This window comes from Fusarium mangiferae, assembly GCF_900044065.1.
Source record: "Fusarium mangiferae strain MRC7560 genome assembly, contig: FMAN_scaffold014, whole genome shotgun sequence".
Lineage (NCBI taxonomy): Eukaryota > Fungi > Ascomycota > Sordariomycetes > Hypocreales > Nectriaceae > Fusarium > Fusarium mangiferae.
Window position 1 is genome coordinate 128754 of NW_024573934.1, and position 20634 is coordinate 149387.

At 43.8% G+C, this 20634-nt stretch overlaps 5 protein-coding genes across 5 annotated transcripts; 2 read left to right on the forward strand and 3 right to left on the reverse strand.

Annotated features, from left to right (window-relative positions):
- Positions 1-169: 169 nt before the first annotated feature.
- FMAN_15195 (putative type I polyketide synthase) lies at positions 170-8209 on the forward strand (the record flags this gene model as incomplete). The annotated part of the gene is made up of 6 exons (XM_041822454.1): positions 170-358; positions 420-506; positions 565-622; positions 673-1006; positions 1054-7339; positions 7388-8209. 6 exons carry the CDS (start codon positions 170-172, stop codon positions 8207-8209), a joined length of 7776 nt encoding a protein of 2591 aa, XP_041688133.1.
- Positions 8210-8640: 431 nt separating this feature from the next.
- Positions 8641-9669, reverse strand: FMAN_15194 (uncharacterized protein; the record flags this gene model as incomplete). Its single annotated transcript, XM_041822455.1, has 3 exons — positions 8641-9350; positions 9408-9528; positions 9580-9669. 3 exons carry the CDS (start codon positions 9667-9669, stop codon positions 8641-8643), a joined length of 921 nt encoding a protein of 306 aa, XP_041688134.1.
- An 893-nt stretch (positions 9670-10562) lies between these two features.
- On the forward strand, positions 10563-12111 carry FMAN_15193 (uncharacterized protein; the record flags this gene model as incomplete). Its single annotated transcript, XM_041822457.1, has 3 exons — positions 10563-10891; positions 10994-11525; positions 11581-12111. 3 exons carry the CDS (start codon positions 10563-10565, stop codon positions 12109-12111), a joined length of 1392 nt encoding a protein of 463 aa, XP_041688135.1.
- Positions 12112-12681: 570 nt separating this feature from the next.
- Positions 12682-13446, reverse strand: FMAN_15192 (uncharacterized protein; the record flags this gene model as incomplete). The annotated part of the gene is made up of 1 exon (XM_041822458.1): positions 12682-13446. One exon carries the CDS (start codon positions 13444-13446, stop codon positions 12682-12684), a length of 765 nt encoding a protein of 254 aa, XP_041688136.1.
- A 4147-nt stretch (positions 13447-17593) lies between these two features.
- On the reverse strand, positions 17594-19340 carry FMAN_15191 (uncharacterized protein; the record flags this gene model as incomplete). The annotated part of the gene is made up of 6 exons (XM_041822459.1): positions 17594-17768; positions 17823-17989; positions 18052-18131; positions 18202-18658; positions 18725-19216; positions 19266-19340. The coding sequence occupies 6 exons, from the start codon at positions 19338-19340 to the stop codon at positions 17594-17596; spliced, it is 1446 nt and encodes a 481-aa protein (XP_041688137.1).
- Between the last annotated feature and the right edge of the window lie 1294 nt (positions 19341-20634).

Below are 20634 nucleotides of genomic sequence, written 5' to 3' on the forward strand. Positions count from 1 at the left end.
GTCATCTTATACGGCCAGGAATCTACTATGCTATCGATGAGAGGTTCATGGTTATATGCTCATAACTAGACCAGGTTTGGCGACTTTCACGTATACTATAGTGAACGAGAATTTATTATCCCAAGCAACCTTACCAATTCACGTATCTTTGTCAAACTTGATGAGCGAAATGGAAGAGGATCGTACACCGGAGCCAATCGCAATCATCGGTCTTAGCTGCAAATTTGCCGGCGAAGCCACAAATGCCGATAATTTATGGCAAATGATTGCTAACGGACGAGATGCTTGGTCTCAGATCCCATTGTCCAGATTCAACTGGGCGGGCTCTTTCCATCCTGATCACGAGAAATCTAGCACTGTATGTGTATCCCGTCAATTATTTTCATAGCTACAAAGGAGTTCAAGTTTAACTCTCTTAGATGCATGTGCGTGCTGGATACTTTATCAAAGAGGACCTTGGCAATTTCGACGCAGCCTTCTTCAACCTGTCAGCCGAAACTGCCTCTGTAAGCAATACTTGAAACGAGCTGTGAATGAGGAGAAACTGATGACGTGCGATTCTAGTCCATGGACCCTCAATTTCGACTCCAATTGGAGTCTGTGTATGAAGCCCTCGAGAATGGTAAGATGTCCCTTTTTCGTCTGGAAACAACCAATCTGACATGTCTCAAGCTGGGCAACCCATCGAAAGGATAGCAGGCTCGGACACGTCTGTATATATGGGAACATTTAATCACGACTATAGGGAGGGTATGATACGCGATGAAGATGACTTACCACGTTTCATGATCACTGGCACTGGCGCCGCCATGGCCTCAAACCGCGTCTCGCATTTCTTTGATCTGAGAGGGGCTAGCATGACGTTAGACACGGGTTGCTCGACGTCTCTAGTGGCATTGCATCAAGCTGTCAATGACTTACGATCTGGCAACTCGACCATGGCGATCGTTGGAAGTTCCAATCTGATGCTCAACCCTGATATGTTCAAGGCTCTCGGGTCTGTAGGGTATGTTACAGTGTTACTTGGAACGACCGTTTACTGACTAAGGACAGTGTTCTCTCTCCTGACGGGAAGTCCTTTTCGTTCGATTCAAGAGCGAATGGGTACGGACGAGGAGAGGGTGTGGCGACTGTCGTCATCAAGCGCTGGAAAGATGCTATCGCTGCCGGAGACCCTATCCGGGCAGTAATACGTGAGACTTGCCTAAACCAGGACGGCAAGACAGAAACTATCACCTCTCCAAGCTCTAGTGCACAAGAAGAATTGATTCGCAAGTACTACCAAAGCGCGCTGCTCGACCCACTCGAAACACAATACTTCGAGGCACATGGCACAGGTACTCCAACAGGAGATCCAATTGAGCTTCAGGCAGTTGCAACAATCTTCCAATCGCGTCAGAGCACAAAGCCATTGCACATTGGATCTATCAAGGCCAATATCGGACATACGGAGCCAGTCAGTGGCCTCGCCAGTCTCATCAAGGTGGTTATGGGGCTCGAGCATGGGGAAATTCCACCGTCCATCAACTTTGAGACACCGAACGCAAAGCTCAACTTGACGGAGTGGAATTTCGAAGTGCCACAGAAGTTGGAGCCGTGGATCCCGAATTCTGACGGGATAAGGCGTGCATCGATCAACAACTTTGGCTACGGTGGCACGAATGCCCATGTCATTGTTGAGATGGGACCTCGATGGACAGCTGATTCTGGCATTCACGCGACCAACGGAACCAGTCATGTCAACGGACACACCAACAGTACCGAGTTAACATCAAGATCTGACGACAAGCCGACTAGTCCAGGAAATATCACAAATCCCTCCCGGAACAAAACCAAGGTCCTTGTTCTCAGTGCAAGAGATGAACGAACGTGTCAGGATATGATCTCCAACTTGAAAGACTATCTCCGACGTCGAAATGACCATGAGAAACCTGATCAACTCCTTCAGAGCATGGTATACACTTTGGGCCACCGTCGCAGTATGATGCCTTGGGTTGCAGCATGTCCCATTTCCTACACGCGCGGTATCTCTACGGTCGTTGAGTCTCTGGAATCCTCTCAGTTTAAGCCCAAGCGAATCGTGAGAACTCCACGTATTGGAATGGTGTTTACAGGACAAGGAGCTCAGTGGTATGCAATGGGGAGAGAGCTGATTATCGCCTATCCTGTGTTCAGATCCTCCCTCGAGCTTGGAGATGCATACCTCAGAGAGCTTGGTGCAGACTGGTCATTGATGGATGAGCTCATGAGGGATGCTGCTGACACAAAGGTTTATGATACTGCTGTCAGTATTCCCATTTGTGCTGCACTGCAGATATCCTTGGTCAACTTACTCCAGAGCTGGGGTATCAAGCCAGCAGCGGTGACAAGTCACTCAAGTGGAGAGATCGCAGCTGCATATGCCGCTGGTGTTATCGACTACCGAGAATCCATGGCCATCGCTCATTACCGAAGTGTTTTGTCGGCCGATAAAGCTCTGAGAGGTTCTCTAAAGGGGGGCATGGTTGCGGTCGGAGTGGGACCTGACCATGCCTCGACCTATCTCAAAGAGCTGCGAAGCGATGGAAAGGCAAGTATCGCCTGTATCAACAGCCCCAAGAGTGTGACCGTTGCAGGAGATCTTTCAGCCGTCCTGGAAGTTGAGACTAGGGCTAAGGTTGATGGTGTGCTAGCGAGTCGACTCAATGTCGACATTGGCTACCATTCGCATCAGATGGAGGCCATCTCTCACAGATATAGAGATGCACTGAGTCGGGTAAAGCTTTTCAACTCTGCAAATAACCTCAAGTCCATCATATACGCTTCACCAGTCACTGGCGGCCGCATGACCGATCCCGAAGAAATTGCCAGTGCCGAACATTGGGTGGCAAGCTTAGTTCAGCCTGTCCAGTTTCTGGATGCCTTCACCGACATGGTTCTGGGTGGCTTCGACCCATCTGGCACCAGTGTTGATGTTGTAGTCGAGGTTGGACCCCATTCAGCCTTGAGAGGCCCTATCAGACAGATTCTTGAGCTTCCTGAGTTTGGGGGTCTTCAAATCCCTTACTACCCTTGTTTGATTCGCAAGAATGATGCTAGAGATACCATGCAGGCACTGGCGGCAAACCTGATTGGCGAGGGCCTAGAACTAGAACTAGGCTCTCTCAATTTCCCATATGGAAGAGAGAGTTTTGTCGAGGTGCTGACAGACCTTCCCTCCTACCCATGGAACCACCAAAAAAGGCATTGGGTTGAGCCACGCTTCAATAGAGCGCTGCGAGAAAGAGACCAGGAACCGCACAGTCTGATCGGCTCCCTTGTTCTAGGGACAGAGCGAGAGTCCCCTTCGTGGCGCCATGTCCTTCGTGTGTCCGAGTCGCCTTGGCTCCGTGATCACGTAGTCCAGTCCAATGTTCTTTATCCCGGGGCAGGCTTTATCTGCTTGGCTGTCGCAGGTGTAGCACAGATGGTTTCTATGCAGGTGATAAAGTCTGTGGATAAACTTGGAAAGGATCGACAAGTCTCTGGTTACAGACTGCGAGACGTTGAGATCCTCCGAGCCCTGCTAGTACCAGATATGCAACCTCTGGAGCTTCAGACGAAACTCAGTCCTGCGTCTGATAGAGAGATTGGCCTCAGAGGATGGTATCATTTTGAGATTCTCTCTGTCACTGGCGAGAACCGATGGAATCTGCATGCGAAGGGGTCTATCAAAGTCGAGTTTGCCGATGATACGATGCCGGGCGTAGGCGAACTCGAAGCGATATCCCCTTCAATTCCTAGCACAGCACGCCGAATCGCGCCCGATGATGTCTTTGCCACTTTCAGATCAGTCGGTATCGAGCATGGACCAGCATTCCAAAACTTCAAGACCATCCTCCAGTGCCAAACTGAACCACGATCCAAGGCCACAATAATCGTTGCCGACAACCCTGTCAGCAACACTATTATACACCCGACTACTCTCGATTCCATTGTTCAAGCGGCGTATACTGCTCTTCCCAAGGCTGGGTATTTTCAGGAGAGCCCGCGCGTGCCTCGCAGATTTAGGCACATTTGGATATCGAGTAATATCGGCTACGAGGCAGGACACGAATTCGAAGCTTGCTCAAGAGTCAACGATGCCGATTCCCAGAGCTTTGAAGCAGATATTCGCCTTTTCAATGCCCAAAAAGATCCGCATGACTCACAAACTTCTGTACTAGAGATACAAGGGCTGTTTCTCCAGTCTCTTGGTCAAGCCGTCGGTACCACAAATAAACGGCCATGGGAGAACGAAGTTTGTAACAGTGTTGAGTGGGACATTGACATGACAGTCGCTAATCCCAAGACACTCGAGAAGATTCGAAAGGAGCTTACACATTCGGATCCTGGAGAGAGTCTCACGAAAGAGCTACGGCCCATTTGTCTTTACTATATTCATGAAGCACTTACTGACCTCTCTCCCTCTGATGTTTCGAATCTTAGTGGACACTTGGCTAAGTTCTACGGTTGGATGCATGATCAGGTCAAGCTGGGTCCATCTGAATCTGAATCTGACAACACGGATGAGACCCTTGATCTAAGATCCCTAAGCCCTGGAATGCGACTTGTTCTTATTAGCCAAGCCATCACGAAGAGCGTGGCAGGTGAGATGATTTGTCGTCTCGGCCCGCATCTAGCGAATATTTTGCGAGGGAAGACGACGCCTCTGGAACTAATGGCTCAAAACAATCTTCTCTCGAGATACTACGAGGAACTACCTGGCCTCAAACGCTGTTTCAGCCAACTATCCGAGCTGCTCCGCAAGATCGTTCACAAGAACCCCAGAGCTCGAATCCTTGAAATAGGTGCTGGTACAGGCAGTGTCACTCGCCATGCGCTCGAGGTACTCGGAACCCGAGATTCCAGGGGTCCGCTAGCCGAGCTATACCACTATACGGATATCTCCATGGGTTTCTTCGAGGCTGCTAGAGAGGAGTTCTTGGGGTGGAGCGATATACTAGCATTTGACAAACTAGACATCGAGCAGGAACCTGCAGAACAAGGTTTCAAGCTTGGTTCTTACGATATCGTGATTGCATGCCAAGTTCTTCATGCAACAAAGTCCATCTCTCGCACAATGGCTAATGTTCGAAGCCTCATGAAGCCCAGCAGCTCTCTGTTGCTCATTGAAACAACGCAGGACCAGATTGACATTCAGTTCATCTTTGGCCTGCTCCCCGGATGGTGGCTTAGCCAAGAGCCTACACGTCAGAATAGTCCGTCCCTCAGTATCCCGTCCTGGGATAGCGCACTAAGGACTGCAGGCTTCACAGGGGTTGATATGGTCGTGAACGAAAGCGAAGATGCTTCTGAGTATGCGTTTAGCACTATCATGTCTCATGCGAAAGCGGACGTAGATAGCTCGGTCGGGATTCGGTCAGAAGACATTGTTCTAGTTACGACTTCAAAATCAGTTCCTCCGCGAGATTGGATAGTATCTCTGGCAAGATCTATCGGAGAAAAAGATGACTGTCTTCCTGTCCAGCTCCTCGACGCCCCGGATGTCACTGATTCCACCTACAGAGGCAAGATATGCGTCTTTTTGGCCGAGGTGGAGGACAACGTACTCTTTGACCTCAACTTGACCTTGTTAGAAGGGCTGAAACTCGTGGTAGCGAATTGTCGTGGTCTTCTTTGGGTAACAATTGGGGGAGCTATCAAGTGTGAGATTCCTTGCTCGGCATTGGCTACAGGCTTTGTCCGTTCTTTGCGCAATGAGTATGTTGGTCGACGAATCATGACTTTGGACTTGGATCCATCTCCAACAACATGGTCATCTGCTGCCTCTGACGCCATCTCGCGTGTTCTCGAGCATTCTTTCAGAGACACGGATGATAGCAACATGTTCGACGGCTCTGCAATGGATTTCGAGTTCGCGGAACGAGACGAGGCTATTATGGTCCCACGATATTACAAGGACACGATTCGGAATGAACTCGTCATGCCACAGCAAAGCCACCATTCACCTGACAATGCTATGCCTGAGTTCTTCCATCAGGAGCATCCTGTTCACCTCCATGTTGGCACCCGAGGTCTCTTGGACACATTGACATTTGTTCATGATGAAGTGGTCACGACTGCTGATGAAAGTCAGATGTTGGAGAGCTTTGTCGAAATCGAGGTTCGCGCTTATGGTCTGAACTTCCGAGATGTCATGGTTGCTATGGGTCAGCTAGAAGACAAGATCATGGGTATCGAGTGTGCCGGCGTCATAACCAAAGTCGGCGCTGTGGCCGCTCTCCATGGGCACTTTGTAGGCGAGAGTGTTTTTGCCCTTCTCCGCGGGCCCTTTGCAAGTCGCGTACGAACCGAACTATGGAACGCCGTTTCTATACCTGATGGCACGACCTTTGAAGAAGCAGCATCTATGCCTATGGTATTTACCACTGCGTATGTGGCTTTGTTCGACGTTGCTCATATCCAGCGAGGTCAATCTGTTCTAATCCACGCCGCAGCGGGTGGCGTTGGCCAAGCAGCTATCCAGCTGGCGCAGCATCTCGGAGCCGATATCTACGTCACCGTAGGCTCTCCTAAGAAGAAGCAGCTGATACAGCAAAGATATGGAATTCCAGATCACCACATCTTCAACAGCCGCGATACATCCTTTGCCTCGGGGATCCGCGAGATAACCGGGGGTCGCGGTGTTGATCTAGTTCTTAACTCTCTTGCGGGTCCTTTGTTGCAAGAAAGCTTTGGCCTTGTAGCTCCATTTGGGCACTTTGTCGAGATTGGAAGACGAGACCTTGAGCAAAACAGTTTCTTGGAGATGCGCCCATTTATCCGCCATATCTCTTTCTCGTCACTGGATGTACTGCACATGACAAGAGGGAAAGGTCCAGAAGTAGGTCGAATCCTCACCGAGATTGCGCGTCTGAAACAACGGAACGTGATCGCGCCTGTCGATCCCTTGACCAGTTACCCAATATCGGACATTACCAAAGCATTCCGTCTCATGCAGACAGGACAACACACAGGCAAGATTATAGTATCAACAGGTCCTCTCCAGAAGGTTGAAGTTCAGCCCTACCCCAAGGATGTAAAGCTCTCGCCAGATGCGTCGTATCTATTGGTTGGTGGCTTGGGGGGCATCGGGCGGTGTTTAGCGAGCTGGCTTGTCAATCTTGGGGCCAAGCAGATCATTCTCATGTCACGAAGTGCTGGGACGAAAGAAGAGGATGCGGTCTTCATACGTGACTTGGCCGAGACTGGATGCAAAATTGAGTGCATCAGCTGCGATGTCGCCAGGAGCCATGATCTTGAGAGGGCGTTGCAGCTTTGTACAGCTAAGGGGCTTCCGCCTATTCGAGGTGTTATTCACGCAGCCATGGTGCTTCAAGTAGGTGTCACTCTTAATACTTTGTTTATCAGTGCTGACGCCTTTCAGGACTCTATTCTAGAGCAAATGACAATCGAGAATTTCAGGGCGGCTGTCGTGCCAAAGGTTCATGGGTCCTGGAATCTGCATACTAAATTCCGGAACGTTGACTTCTTCATTATGTTATCGTCCATCAATGGCATCGTCGGCTACGCCAGCCAGTCCAACTACTCAGCCGGAGGGTCCTATCAAGATGCACTAGCCCAATGGCGTGTTACAATTGGCCTGCCTGCCGTTTCTCTCGATCTCTGCGCCGTAAAGACAGTGGGCTACGTGGCTGAGACGGCTGGCGTGGCAGTCCGCATGCAAAGAGCAGGCCACATGCTACTGAGAGAAGACCAACTCCTCGGGTTATTAGAGTCCGCCATTCTGCACCCGTTTACTCCTCACATCGTCGCGGGGCTCAATACAGGACCTGGAACCCACTGGAATCGTGATGGAGAGTCACAACTCGGCCGCGATGCACGGTTCAGCGTCCTGCAATATCGGCCGCCTTGGGAACAAGGAGCAAGAGATGGAGACCTGGCTAACAAAAACTCCCTTGCTGCTAGTCTCGCCGAGGCGACTTCGCGGGTGGATGCTGAAGCTATCGTTTTCGAGGCGATTGCACAGAAGTTAAGCTCCATCTTCGTCATAGCTGTTGGAGAGATAGAGCTCAGTAAACATCCATCTCATTATGGTGTCGACTCACTGGTTGCAGTAGAGTTGCGAAATATGATCTCGCTTCAGGCAGCAGCTGATGTTTCCATCTTTACCATTTTGCAGAGTCAGTCACTACGAGCGTTGGCTAGCGAGATTGTGGATAAGAGTCGATATACCGAGGTTATTTAAGTTACATATATTATCACTGCTGAATATAACAACTATGCTTGGTTATCTAAAAGTCAAGATGTCTCCGTATCAACATATAGAATAAAGTTTAGACTCTCAAGTTAGATAAAGCCCAAAGAATTGCTTTTCTTTTCTATTAAATATCTCGCAAACATGGCTTGATTGGGTATAGAAGTGGCTCCAGCATCTTTGTTAGTTACTCATGGCCGAGAACTCAAATACGCACTAAGAAGTTAGTAGCTCAGGCATACCCGGCTGTCTCACGACATTAGCCAATAGAGAAATAGTAGTCAAGGTATGTGGTCAGACAGTCCCATGGAGTGTCGGCAATCAATTACAAATTGCTATAGATAGTATTTCCTGCAGTAGTCTAAATTGCTAACTGTGGTCTGGACCCTGCTATCCCTGCCAGTTGTCAAGTGCCGCGGACCTCATTGCCGATCTTGGGGCAGAAACCGGTCTGTAAGAAATTTCCTATAGTGCTTTGACTGACCCGCAACCGAGATGCTGTCGATCTCTCGTTTAGTGAGTTTGAATGTGCGCAGATCCTTGCATAACGCTTTCAACCTGTGACCTTTGCGAGTGGTAGTGATAGCTGTTATGTTTTGATCCAGACACCATCTCAATGCTATAACTGTCTCCGACACGTCATATTTACGAGCCAATTGGGTGTAGAGCTCGTTGACTGGACCTGTAGCGTCTTCGGTCAGCGCCGTGAGGGTAGAGTATGCTGAGATTGCGATATTCTGCGACTTGAGGAAATTAATTAGAGGACCACGCTGAAGATAAGGATGGTACTCGATCGAGTTGACAGCAGGGGGGATTTGTGCCGTCTCCAAGATGATCTCGATGTGTTCTTGCAGAAAGTTTGATACACCGATTGACTTAGACCTTCCGGATATTTTGATCTCTTCCATTTGAGACCAAACGTGCTGCAGATAATTCGCATTGTCTGCCATGTAAGGTGCATGCACCAAGTAGAGGTCCACGTAGTCAAGGCCCAGCCTACTCAGAGAACCTTCAAACTCTGCCATGACATCCCTTTTCTCAGTACCGCATAGTTTTGTAACTATGAAAAGGTCTGATCGAGGAATCGGAGAAGCTCGCACAGCATCGCCAAGTTCTTTCTCATTATTATACACTGTCGAGTAGTGAATATACAGATGAGAAAAAACTAGCTCCTACTATAATGACTCACGTTCAGCGCCATCGAGGTGGCGAAATCCATGTTCAGTTGCGAGTTTTGTCATTGTGACAATGGCTTCGTTCTTCTGGTCTCGAGATCTTTTGTGTAATACCGTTCCTAAACCATATCCCAGCTGATGATGGGTCAGGTCCTAACCAGTCGTGAAAGGGTAGTCAGAACTCACCATTGGCATATTGTTTCCATCATTAAGCTTCAGTACGGCTTCGCCGGCCTTTGGCATGTCTCCAAGAGCCGCTAGTTCGCTACTTGACATCTTGTACGGCTCCATCGGCAATCTCCGTCGACGGGAACGAGTCGTAAGATGTTACGACTGGATAAGCATATGGCAAGAGCTAAGAAATTATTGGAAGTGATCTATAGCACTACGGATGTTGAGCCTGATGCAGTAGTTGGAATGCAACAAGCCTCTTCCTTATCTACTAGGCAACGGCTTTTTGTCTACTCCGCCAATTTTGGTATCAATGATACCATGGTTTTTCGGACTATCTTCACCTACTACTGCGAAGTAATTTACTCCGGGCGTATCAGAAGAGTCTGGGTGACAAGATTTGACTTTTTGGATCAGGCATTTCGGCCCGTGTTAGCCGCTCTTGTGACTGCTCCAGGCCGCTCAGGCCTCAATTACCTGCTAGCTGCAAGCGCGTTTGCTTACTCAGCCGAGCCCGAGCGTATGCCAACAACTGCCGGGCTGGTACGATGAGACTACGACGAGGATACATCACAGAGTTTAAGCTTATGCACGAAACCCCGTCTTTGGTGGCGAGAAGTTCAACAGGATCCAAGGACCTTTGGGTGCTTATGATAACAACCTCGGTTCAATTTGTGAGTCTAAACGTATTTATACCATCAACTATTCCGACCTTTAAAGGAGGCTTTTTTGTGCATACATCGTCGAAATGGATACTAATTGCAGACAACAAGCTGGGCTTGCGTGCGAGGAATGCCGAAGGCGAAAGTCAAAATGTGATCGTGGTCGTCCAGTCTGTGGAGGTTGTCTCGAATCAGGAGCTGAATGTGTTTTTGTGGAACAAAGGCCAAAACGAGGGCCCAAAAAGGGACAACTAAGGGAGTTGAAGTCCCGGATCGGTATGGGTCCCTTCACTTGTCTGAAGTCAACTTGAGTTTCTGACATAATAGGGCACAGCCATGCTGGAGCAACAATTGGCCAGCCAGTCAGAAATCGAGGTTGCAGATATTACCTACTCTCATTCTCATAGCCATAGCACTAGTACCGAGGCAGCATCAGCCACTCCGTTGGAAGAGATGGAATGGACAATGCAGTTCGATCTGTCACAGTCAGCCTGGATTGAACATCTAGAAGTTATATCGGATCCTAATTTAGACCCTAGTTTGGACCCCAACTGGCCGGACTATACTTTAGTCTCACAAGATGTCGAAGCAGCACCTCAAAAGATCCAAACATCAGATGACTTATCAACAACCAAGGACTTACCTCCGTTGATTCAGTTTGACTTGTAAGTTCAAAACCTTGGCAAAGGTCTTCTTATTGAAGAAATTCTGGAAACTGACATAAGAGCTCTGTTTCATCGATGAAGAGATCAGCTATATTTTGATAGGGTGCACCCACTGTTTCCCATGGTCCACAAGCGACGATATTTGTCATGGACTAAGCTGAAAGATCCTTATCCAGCTCGCCAATGTTTGAGAATGGCTATGAGAGCCCTTGCCGCGTCTATGTCATCCCAATTCAGGTCTCGTGGCGAGGACTTGTATCTCAAAGCAAGACAGATGGCCGAGGATCTTGAGGCCAGCGAATTGGGTCTGCCTTGGACAGATGCCACTATCAGTATTGAGCAGACGCAGGCATGGCTTCTTCTTGCTCATTATGAGCTTTTGGCACCTCACATATATCCAGTACTAGCAACAGCGCGGCGTGCATTTCGCTTGGTGTATCTCTCGCGGCTACATTGCTGTGATCAGCAAGAGCAGTCTACAGGTAGTAGCTCAAACTCCTCACAAGCCTCAGCAACAACTCGAGTGGACTTCCCAACCGTCGAGGAGAAAAGAAGGACGTTTTGGGTTGCTTTCTGCCTAGACCGGTGCTTGATCGCATGCGGAGAATCTGTACCAGCCATTCAGGACGAAATTGTTAGTTTGAGCTCCTTCTTTGCCAACTTTCTATCTCAAATGCTCATTTCGGTAGATCTCAGTTCGTCTTCCATGTCCAGAAAAGAACTTTCAGAACAGAGATGAGGTCAAGATGGGCTTCGCAGACGAGGCACTCAAGTACACAAAGCTGGACGCGACGTCGCGTTTCGCCGAATTTGTCACAAGTACAGCTCTCTTTGGACGCTGCATTATGCAGAAGCACCTACCGAAAAGCGGGCCGTCGTTAGAAAAAGAAACCGCGTCTTTCTGGAAAAGGCACGATTGGCTGGCATCAGCTGCAAAGAGACAGGTTGACCTATTATCCATCAATGCAACGGATTTGGATGACGAACCAATGGCCATCGTGACTTTGATGGTAATGTACGGTTCCATTATAGCCCTGGCAAAGGCGAGCAAGGAAATGCCTCGTCAGACACAGGAAGAGAAGTTAGCTTCAGAGGCATATAATGAGTCTGCCAACGAGGCTGCAGCTAAAATGGCCGATGTATCTAATGTCATTACAACCTCTGCTTGCTTCAAGGTAATCGTCTCACTTCATCCTCTCTACAAGCCAAGCTGTTGTTAATTAACTCAGGCGCACCCATACCTCCCTTTATTGCTCACTTTGGCTATCTCTTATCTCACTGTCAACCTGAATTCTGGTAAAAATCTTTCATTGTGCGGCCAAACAGAATCTGCCAGGACTCAGTTGAGTGGAGCCTTGGAGAGTTTTCTAGAGATTCACAGTCAGGCGAAACAATTTGTAGAAAGGCTTACAGGAAAATAGATAAAATACTAATAAGCAGTCAATCCTTAATTATATAGACGCAGAGTTACAATAATTAAATTAGATACAGTTTATACTTTCATAAAGATATAAAATCTCACTTCAAGACATAATAACTTTACTCTGTTGAGTTAGAGCTCTAGCAAGATATACAGCAAGTTCCTCACGTCTAAAAGTCACTTATTATGTAATACTTTTATTAATATACTAAGAGAAGTTAGTAGGTTAGCTGGCATTACTACAAAGGTCGACCTCAAGCTGAATTTAAAGTGTCAGGAGTGAATGGTGATGTTATTAGCTACCAGCGCGTGGTATAGGGTGTATCTCTCTTCCTTCTATCTAACTTTAAAGAGGTGATGGTAACATAAGCTAGAATCTTTGAGCTGTCAACATGTACATTTTCATCTTCTCAGCTTGTCCCGATTTCCAAGGAACTGGGGTGGTTGTGACAGTGTACCCTTTTGCCTCCAGAAATTTCTCCATAACTTCAAGTTGTCCATCAGGACTCCACAACTCCATGACGATATTCTTAACTGACAACAAGTGGTCTTCATCAAGCCCCTCGATGACATCTAACTCCCCCCCTTCGATATCGATCTTCAGTAGATCGACCTTCGTGATATCGTTCCGATTTCTTAGGAATTCGGAAAGCCTTCTGACGGGAACAGGTGCTTGTCGTGCATTCTCTCTCATTTTATCTGCAACTTCATTGCTGACTTTGTCGGCTATAAGATCCAACCATTCTTTCCCTCCATCGCTGCAAATTGTTGAGTTGGTTGGTGTATTAGGGAAAAAGGTCAACATCTTCGTTTCGTTCTTGGATCCAAGAGCACATTCGTGAAGTTCTACACCTGATAGTCTGTGTAGTGATATGTTCTGGTTAAAGATGGAGCCGCTTTCTCTGGCGGGCTCAAAAGCCAGCACTTGTGCCTCTGGATAGTTTTTCTTCGCAAAAAGAGTATACAACCCAATGTTAGCGCCCGCATCGATGATGACAGGCTTTTCAGACAGTTTTACTGTATCATAACATCGCTGAGTGAAAATCTCGTCAAAGATCCAACGAGCTTCCTCTTTCCCTTGGTGGTAAAACGAAATACCTTCTGGGGTATCGAGAAATTGAAGTGGGGTCGTCATTGTGTTTAGATGTTGAGTAAATGAAAATAATCTAAGACCTTATTGTGCCGAATACAGGGTAGAGATTTAGACCTATAGTGAGAATTTTATAAGAGCTGATAACAGCTATGAGAGCATCTATAATACATCCACCTGGTTTAAAAAGGCCATATTCTTATTACTTGGCTCTTTTAAAAGTTAAAGAGAACAATTTATTAGTCGGGGAATATAAAGTCCGATTAATGGCACCTAGTATAAATATACATGCAATTTATACACAATTAGTCCGATAGGTTTAAATTAGTCCGATATATTTGTTGTACTCTGTAATGTTTGCTATGTAGACAAGCAAAACAAGTCTTCTCTTTATTGGCTATTATTTGTTATCTGTAAACGATGGACCGCGGCTCTGTAAAGCAGAGTCGAGGAAATTGATAAATGGTTCGCATGTTTTCTGTAGACAGTGTTACGTAAGGCTAACCTAATCTAGTCTAGCCTGGCTTGTTCTCGTTCAACTTCGTTTAGTTAAACTCTGGTTAGTTTACCGTACCAACCCACGGAATGGAGTAGCGCCGGTGGATCCAAGCTACTGAAATCATTTGACCAATAGTTGTCCTCGGATATAGGCATCTTATGCGACTATGCCCGGTTGATAAAGACTGGCAACTGACCCGTCTCTACTCCGTACTCTACAGACATCCCGCTTTTGTCCCTCCAAGCACGATTTACAATTTCTGTTAAGCCCTTTCTCTCGTGATAATTTGCTTACATCTATGTTGAAGACAGCGCAAATGAACATTTCCGACTCTTATCGACCGTTTCCAGGAATACTTAGCTGCACATCCCGGATACCTTGCTTGCCTCCTATGGTATAATGATATCTTCATGAAATCACGTCTTCATAATTAATGTAAGCGGGTAACGATGCTGCGATTCGGTTACTATAAGCCCTGTAAGGTCGCCATCTTTCTAATTTATTATTTCAGCCAGTTATTATTGCCAGGCTTGCAAATAAATAAATTAGATCTAAATCTATTTAAATTAAATTAAATATATCTAAATTAAATTAAATTAAATAGGCTATAATACTATTTAGATTAAATTAAATTATAATAAGTAAATCTATTTAAATATCTGGCTATTTAGATAAGCCTTATTGCAATTAATCTGGCCTAATTACTGTTAGCTATTAGGTCCCTAATTGCATTATATAAGTATAAGATTATATAAAATTCTATTTTTTTACTGTTTTGTGATATACTATATACTAGGTTAATTAAGTCTTATAATTAGCATGCCGCATTACTCTATAAGTAGCCTAGTCTAAGAATATTATAAAAGTCACTAGCAAATTTATAAGTCTATAATAGCCTTTATTATATATTTAATATATTTTAATACGTAAATGCTAATTAGATATTAAGGAATCTCTTTAATGCTTTTTCTATTAATTTTAGCCTACTTAATAGCTCTGACTTTAGTTTATTAGAGGCTAAAGGAAGTATATTAAATAATATATCCTTTTTAGTTAATTATGCCGGTTATGAGGGTATTAACTGGAATTGCCTCTTAGGGTATTCTATTTATAAATATTTAAGGCAATTGCAGATAGGGTGGGTTTAGGAATACGGATTTGATATTAAAAAAGAAGGTTCTAGTTATCGATTTTCGCTTTATAGAATGTATTATTAGAGGAAAGCTATAATTACTTATATATATAATGCTATATCTATAAGCTAAGTAAATAGTTATATAAAAGAGGTCTACTATATTAATAAAGATAGATCTATATTACTGTAAATAAAGAAGTAATGCACTCTTTTTAATATAGTTAACCTAAATCCCTACTAACTAAAAGAGTAAGCCTTAATAAATATATTTATAGCATTATTTAAACCTGCCTGCTTTTAGCACTTACTTATATATTAGGTGGTATATAATAATATTCTATTTTATAAACTTAAGAGCCTATACTTTTGCAATCTTATAGCGTATATAAATAGTGCTATTATAGATTTAGGAAGTATATCTACCTATAGTATAATTTACAAATAGGTTATTTAGACCTTTAGTTATTATAAAGGCATTATAATAGAATTACTTAATCATTCTCTTAGCTATATTAATATCTCCTTTAATATATAGTTATCTTATAAATTTACCTCTCTATTTGGCCTTACTATACACTTTCTTAATAATAAGGGAAAGTTCTATATATTTCTCTTAAGCTTGCTATACATTAAAGGTCGCTATAGTGGCAAAAACCTTACTAATTGCATTAGCAAAATACTTTATAAATACAGGATTAAGAAGTATATTAGGTACTTTATTATAGATAATGCAAGAAGTAATAATATATATCTTAAAGATTTAGGTATTAAGTTAGGTTTTAAGAAGTAATATTACTGGCTTTATTATTATAGTTATATTATTAATCTTATTGCTAGATCTATTTTTTTTAATATAGATATTAATGCCTTTAAAGAAGACTGTTAGGCAGATAAGGAAATCTAAAATAAGGTTTAACTATAGAGATTAAAAGGACCTTTAGGTAAACTATATAATATTATTTATTAGATATAAAGATCTAGATAGTATATTAAGAAGCTTTATAAGCTTTAATCTATTAAGAATACTGCCTTAAGCCTTAAGGATAAAATAATATATAATATTATTACTAATAATACTACTTACTAGAACTTATTTAAAGCTATAATAGAATAGGGCTATTTACTTTAAAATGCACTTAATTTTTTAATTTAAGTAGAGATTATAGAATAGAATTAATATATAGTAAGAAGGATATAGAATAAGGTAAAACCAATACCTAAAAAGAGCTATAAGAAGCCTACAATTATTAACGATAAGATAGCTGCTAAAGATTAATAAGTAATTATAGAATACCTAGCTATCTTAAAACTATTAAAGATTGCTATTAAATATCTAAAAGGCTGGCCTTAAGAAGGTAAATTTAGCATAATATAAGAGGTTCTGCTAATAATAGAGTGGCTCTTAAAGTATCTAAAGGAGGCTAAGTTATAATATAAATAAGATAAGGAACTATACTTATAGATTGGCTGTAATCTTAGCTAGATAAAACTAAATAAGTATTACTCTCTTATTAAGGATAGTCTTATATATCTTACGGTATTTATACTTTATCTTACGTTTTACTGGTTAACTGTTAAGTTATAGTAGGCTAACTATTTAAATTAGCTAGCTAGAGGAAAGATAGCAGTATAAGAGCTGTAGGAAGAATACTGCAATCTCTCTATTAAGTAGGATATGCTACTAAAGTAGCTAATTATAGCAAGAAAGATAATAGATTTAGATAACTTTATAGCCTTAATTAGGAGGCTTAGTATCTAGCCTATGCCTTTACTGTCTGCTATATACAATAAGTATATAAAGTAGGTAACTATAGCTAATTTAGGTAATTATTTAGTAGATAACCTAATTTAATACTGGCTTTTCTAAAAATGCCAGTACCCTTACCTATTATAAATAGCTATTAATCTTTTTTCTATTCTGGCTATATTATCTGAGCTAAAGTGAATCTTTAGCCTTATAGGGCAAATAGTAATAGCTTAAAGAGGATATCTTAAAGTAGATTTTATAGAAGCTACTTAATATATTTTATTTTAAGAGAAAAGTAAGGTTATCTAAATATCTAAATAGAATCTAAATTAATATAAATTAAATTAAATTAAATTAAATTGCCAATTTTAATATCTAAATTACATTAGATTAGACTTTCGATTTGATTTGATTTATTTGTTTGTAAGCCTGATTGTTGCCGTTGATTCCTATGTAGGCAGGAGCCCATTTGATCTCGATATTGAGGCATGGTAACCTAAGGTCATGTACCCGAGGCGCGGTCTTCTTTAAGCAGGTCCATAGGTTCTTGGCCTCCAGACCTAGCCGTGGAAAACTAGCGACATAGCTATTAATAGGAATCACAACTTTTTTTCCTTAGAAATTGTGGCTACACTTATGCTGCCTTTTATATCTTGTAGTCATCAGCGAGATGTAGCTTAAGATGGATAAGTTTCTCCCCGTCATTACCATGAATCAATGGGGAAGGGTTACGGTTAATGTGAATGAGCTCACCCTAATTGTCTGCTGCTACTCTCACCCTCAAGTCGTATTCAAGTTTAAGCTAGCTCATCTAACTTATTTCCAGGCCCTCTCGGACAACCTCCGTCATCCTGACATGCATTTTTGGCTTCTCATGGAGAAAGTAAACCTTTTGCACGATCCAGTCTTTGCTTTCTGGCAAAAGTTCGAGATCAAACTTCCAAAGCAGTCGGGTCAATAACAGTCGCATTTCAGCATAGGCAAAGCTTATTCGCAATTAGCTGGCCAAGTTAAACTTCGCCCAGACCATCTTGACTAACCTTTTGCCAATGCAATCTCGAGGCCCGGCAGAGAACGGTTGGAGCACATCCCTATTATCGCTGGCATATTTCTCGAGGCCTAACCAGCGTTCTGGGATAAACTTTCGCGGGTCTTTGAAGTTGTAAGCCGATAAGTATGCAGGCTGATGAGGGACAGAAACTGAAGTCTAAAGCCAAAGCTGTTAGTTTCCGTCTTGAAATACTGAAGAGTGACTCCAATCTGACTTACATTTTCAGGGATCCAATATCCTTCAATACTCTTGCCACCAGATGGTGTGATCCTTGCAAGACCGCTAGCAGATGGTGGGTCTGATTGAAAAATTAATACGGAGCTTTTACGGCATTCCGAAGCTGTAGAACCTTTCCCGATGTGACTTACATATGCGAAGACCTTCATTGAGAACAGCCAGCAGATACTGAAGCTGATTTATTCGAGGCAGAGTGATCTCGTCCTCGGATCTGAATGTAGAGCGAATCTCATCAACTAGCCTCTTATACTTATCAGGATTTGTTAATAAATAGTACGTTGTGCCGCTCAGTAGCGTGGCTGTTGTTTCGCCGCCAGCAGCAATAAGCAGGCTTGCATTTTCAAGGATTTCCGCTTTTGACATTCCCTTCCCATCGTCATGACGAAGAATACAAGACATGATATCCGGACTTTTGGTACCTCCGATACTCAAACGAGTTGATGCCGCACGGTCAACAAATTGCAAGTCATTCTTCAAGGTTTGGTCCTGCTGTGTTGGGATCAACCAATGGATCCATTGAACGAATCCTAAACGAGCGATGACCGTCATAAAAGAAAATGCCTTAATACTTGAAAGGAGAAGTGTAATCTATGGGTGATAATGGCCGGTATCAAGGCATCCGAATGGTTGACCAAGGAAGAGATGGCCCATTACATCAAAGGTAACGTAATTGAACCACGCCACCATGTCAACATCAGTACCTGCCCTCCGACCAAGCTGTAAAATAAATTTATCAGCATATTGGTTTAAGATACTCTCATAATCGCGGAGGGCCTTTGTCGAAAATGCATATGCCAGATGGCGACGTATGCGCTTATGATCTTCATGGCCAGCAGTTACAATGTCCTTAACTGGGTGGCCCTGCCTATACATTCGCAAATCCTTATCAAAGGGTGCGAATCCGCTTGCCTTAGAGCCGTAAATAATTTTAACAGCATCGGCAGTGATGAAAGAGATATCGTTAGGGGCGAATCTAACGACAGGACCGTATTGATCATGTAGCTTGTTTAGCTTATCCAACCAGCTACCTTGGGTAAGATGGTAGAAGTAGGGAGTTTGAGTAATAGTGTATAGTTTTGGGCCAGGGACTTTGGCAAGTGGGTGGATATAGGCGTAGTATATTGCTGTAATGAGAAGATAAAGGACCTAGACAGGCGTAAGGGATAGTGTGATAATAAACTAAGCCAGGACATACCAAGATTTCCAGTAAGAAGGCTAGTTTGTTATTGAAAGCAAGTATAAAGACGGGTTCAATCTGGGATATATCCATTTTGACGGAAATCTAGTCGCCTTACAAAGAAGAAGAAAGGTTTATTTATAAATTACTCGAGATGTTAACCTCCAAAAGATAAAACGATTTAATTAAACACCTTTCTCTCTTAATACACTTATAAATGCCAACAGTACTTCAAGTTCTAAAGAACCTTTACTATCTTTTACGATATAATATAATAATCTTCAGTCTCTTAGGATCTTTTCTCCATCGTTGCATAGTATCGGAGTATCAATAAAAGTCTAAACTATTACACGGTAGGCTATATTACCTCCAAGCTCTCCCTCCTGTCAAGGCGATCTTGAGGCGGGAGAAATAATCTCCGATACATTTGTACTCTTTGTACTACGGGCTCTGATACAATGCATATAGGATACTCTCTATTTACTTCTCCTGCCACGCTGACCTGAAAGGGTGTTAGATCTCGTAGAATTCGAAACAATCATAGGAGGCCACCTCCCTGTGTAAGGTAATGTACTCGGAATGTAATTCCCAAAGCGGCCTGCCAGTCTTCAGCACCTTTGTGGTCAGCAAGGTCGAACGTCCATTTGGTTACGCCGTGAGTCTCGCTCATTACACCGCACGATCCGCTTTGTCGGGCGTCACTGGTATCCTACTTGGCTAGCTTTTACTCATACGTATTGCACATTATGTCAACGCCTGGCCTATCGAGGCTGCAATAGCATTGCATAGCCTCGCCAAGCGCGCAACAAGGTTGGCTCATGCATTATGTGCTATGAGGGCAATATTCTTGTCTCGACACCATGCAACGACTTTGCTCATAAAGCCAGAAACAAAGCGAACACGTATATAGTCATGAAGGTGGTATCTTGCAGAACGGTACAGCTTAAGTCCCTAAATATTGACGCTGGTGTTGAGGTGCTGGAACAGCTTGAATATCCTATATTGTCCGCTGTCATCAATTGAATTCGTCGTAGCCATGTTGCCTATAGAAGCATTGGCAATGGTCGTAGCCCGAAACAAAAACAGGTCTCCATTGCCCATTAAATTCACGAGTCTTGATTTAACACCGAATTGAAGCTCACCTGTAAGGATTGGGGAGACTGTAGGGCCCAAATGAGGCCCTGCAGTTTTGTCGTCATTTGGCCACGTAAAAGATGTCGCCTAGGATCAGTTGTCTTTAACAGCAAAGGAGGAATGGCTGGTCTTTTTTTTTCGAGACACAAACAAAATGCAACGTTTAATGACGGATATGAGTACGCGACGCGATTGAACTGCGCCAGGGCTATGTTGTCCTTGTCCTCATTTGGGGAAATTGCAGTGGCCCCAC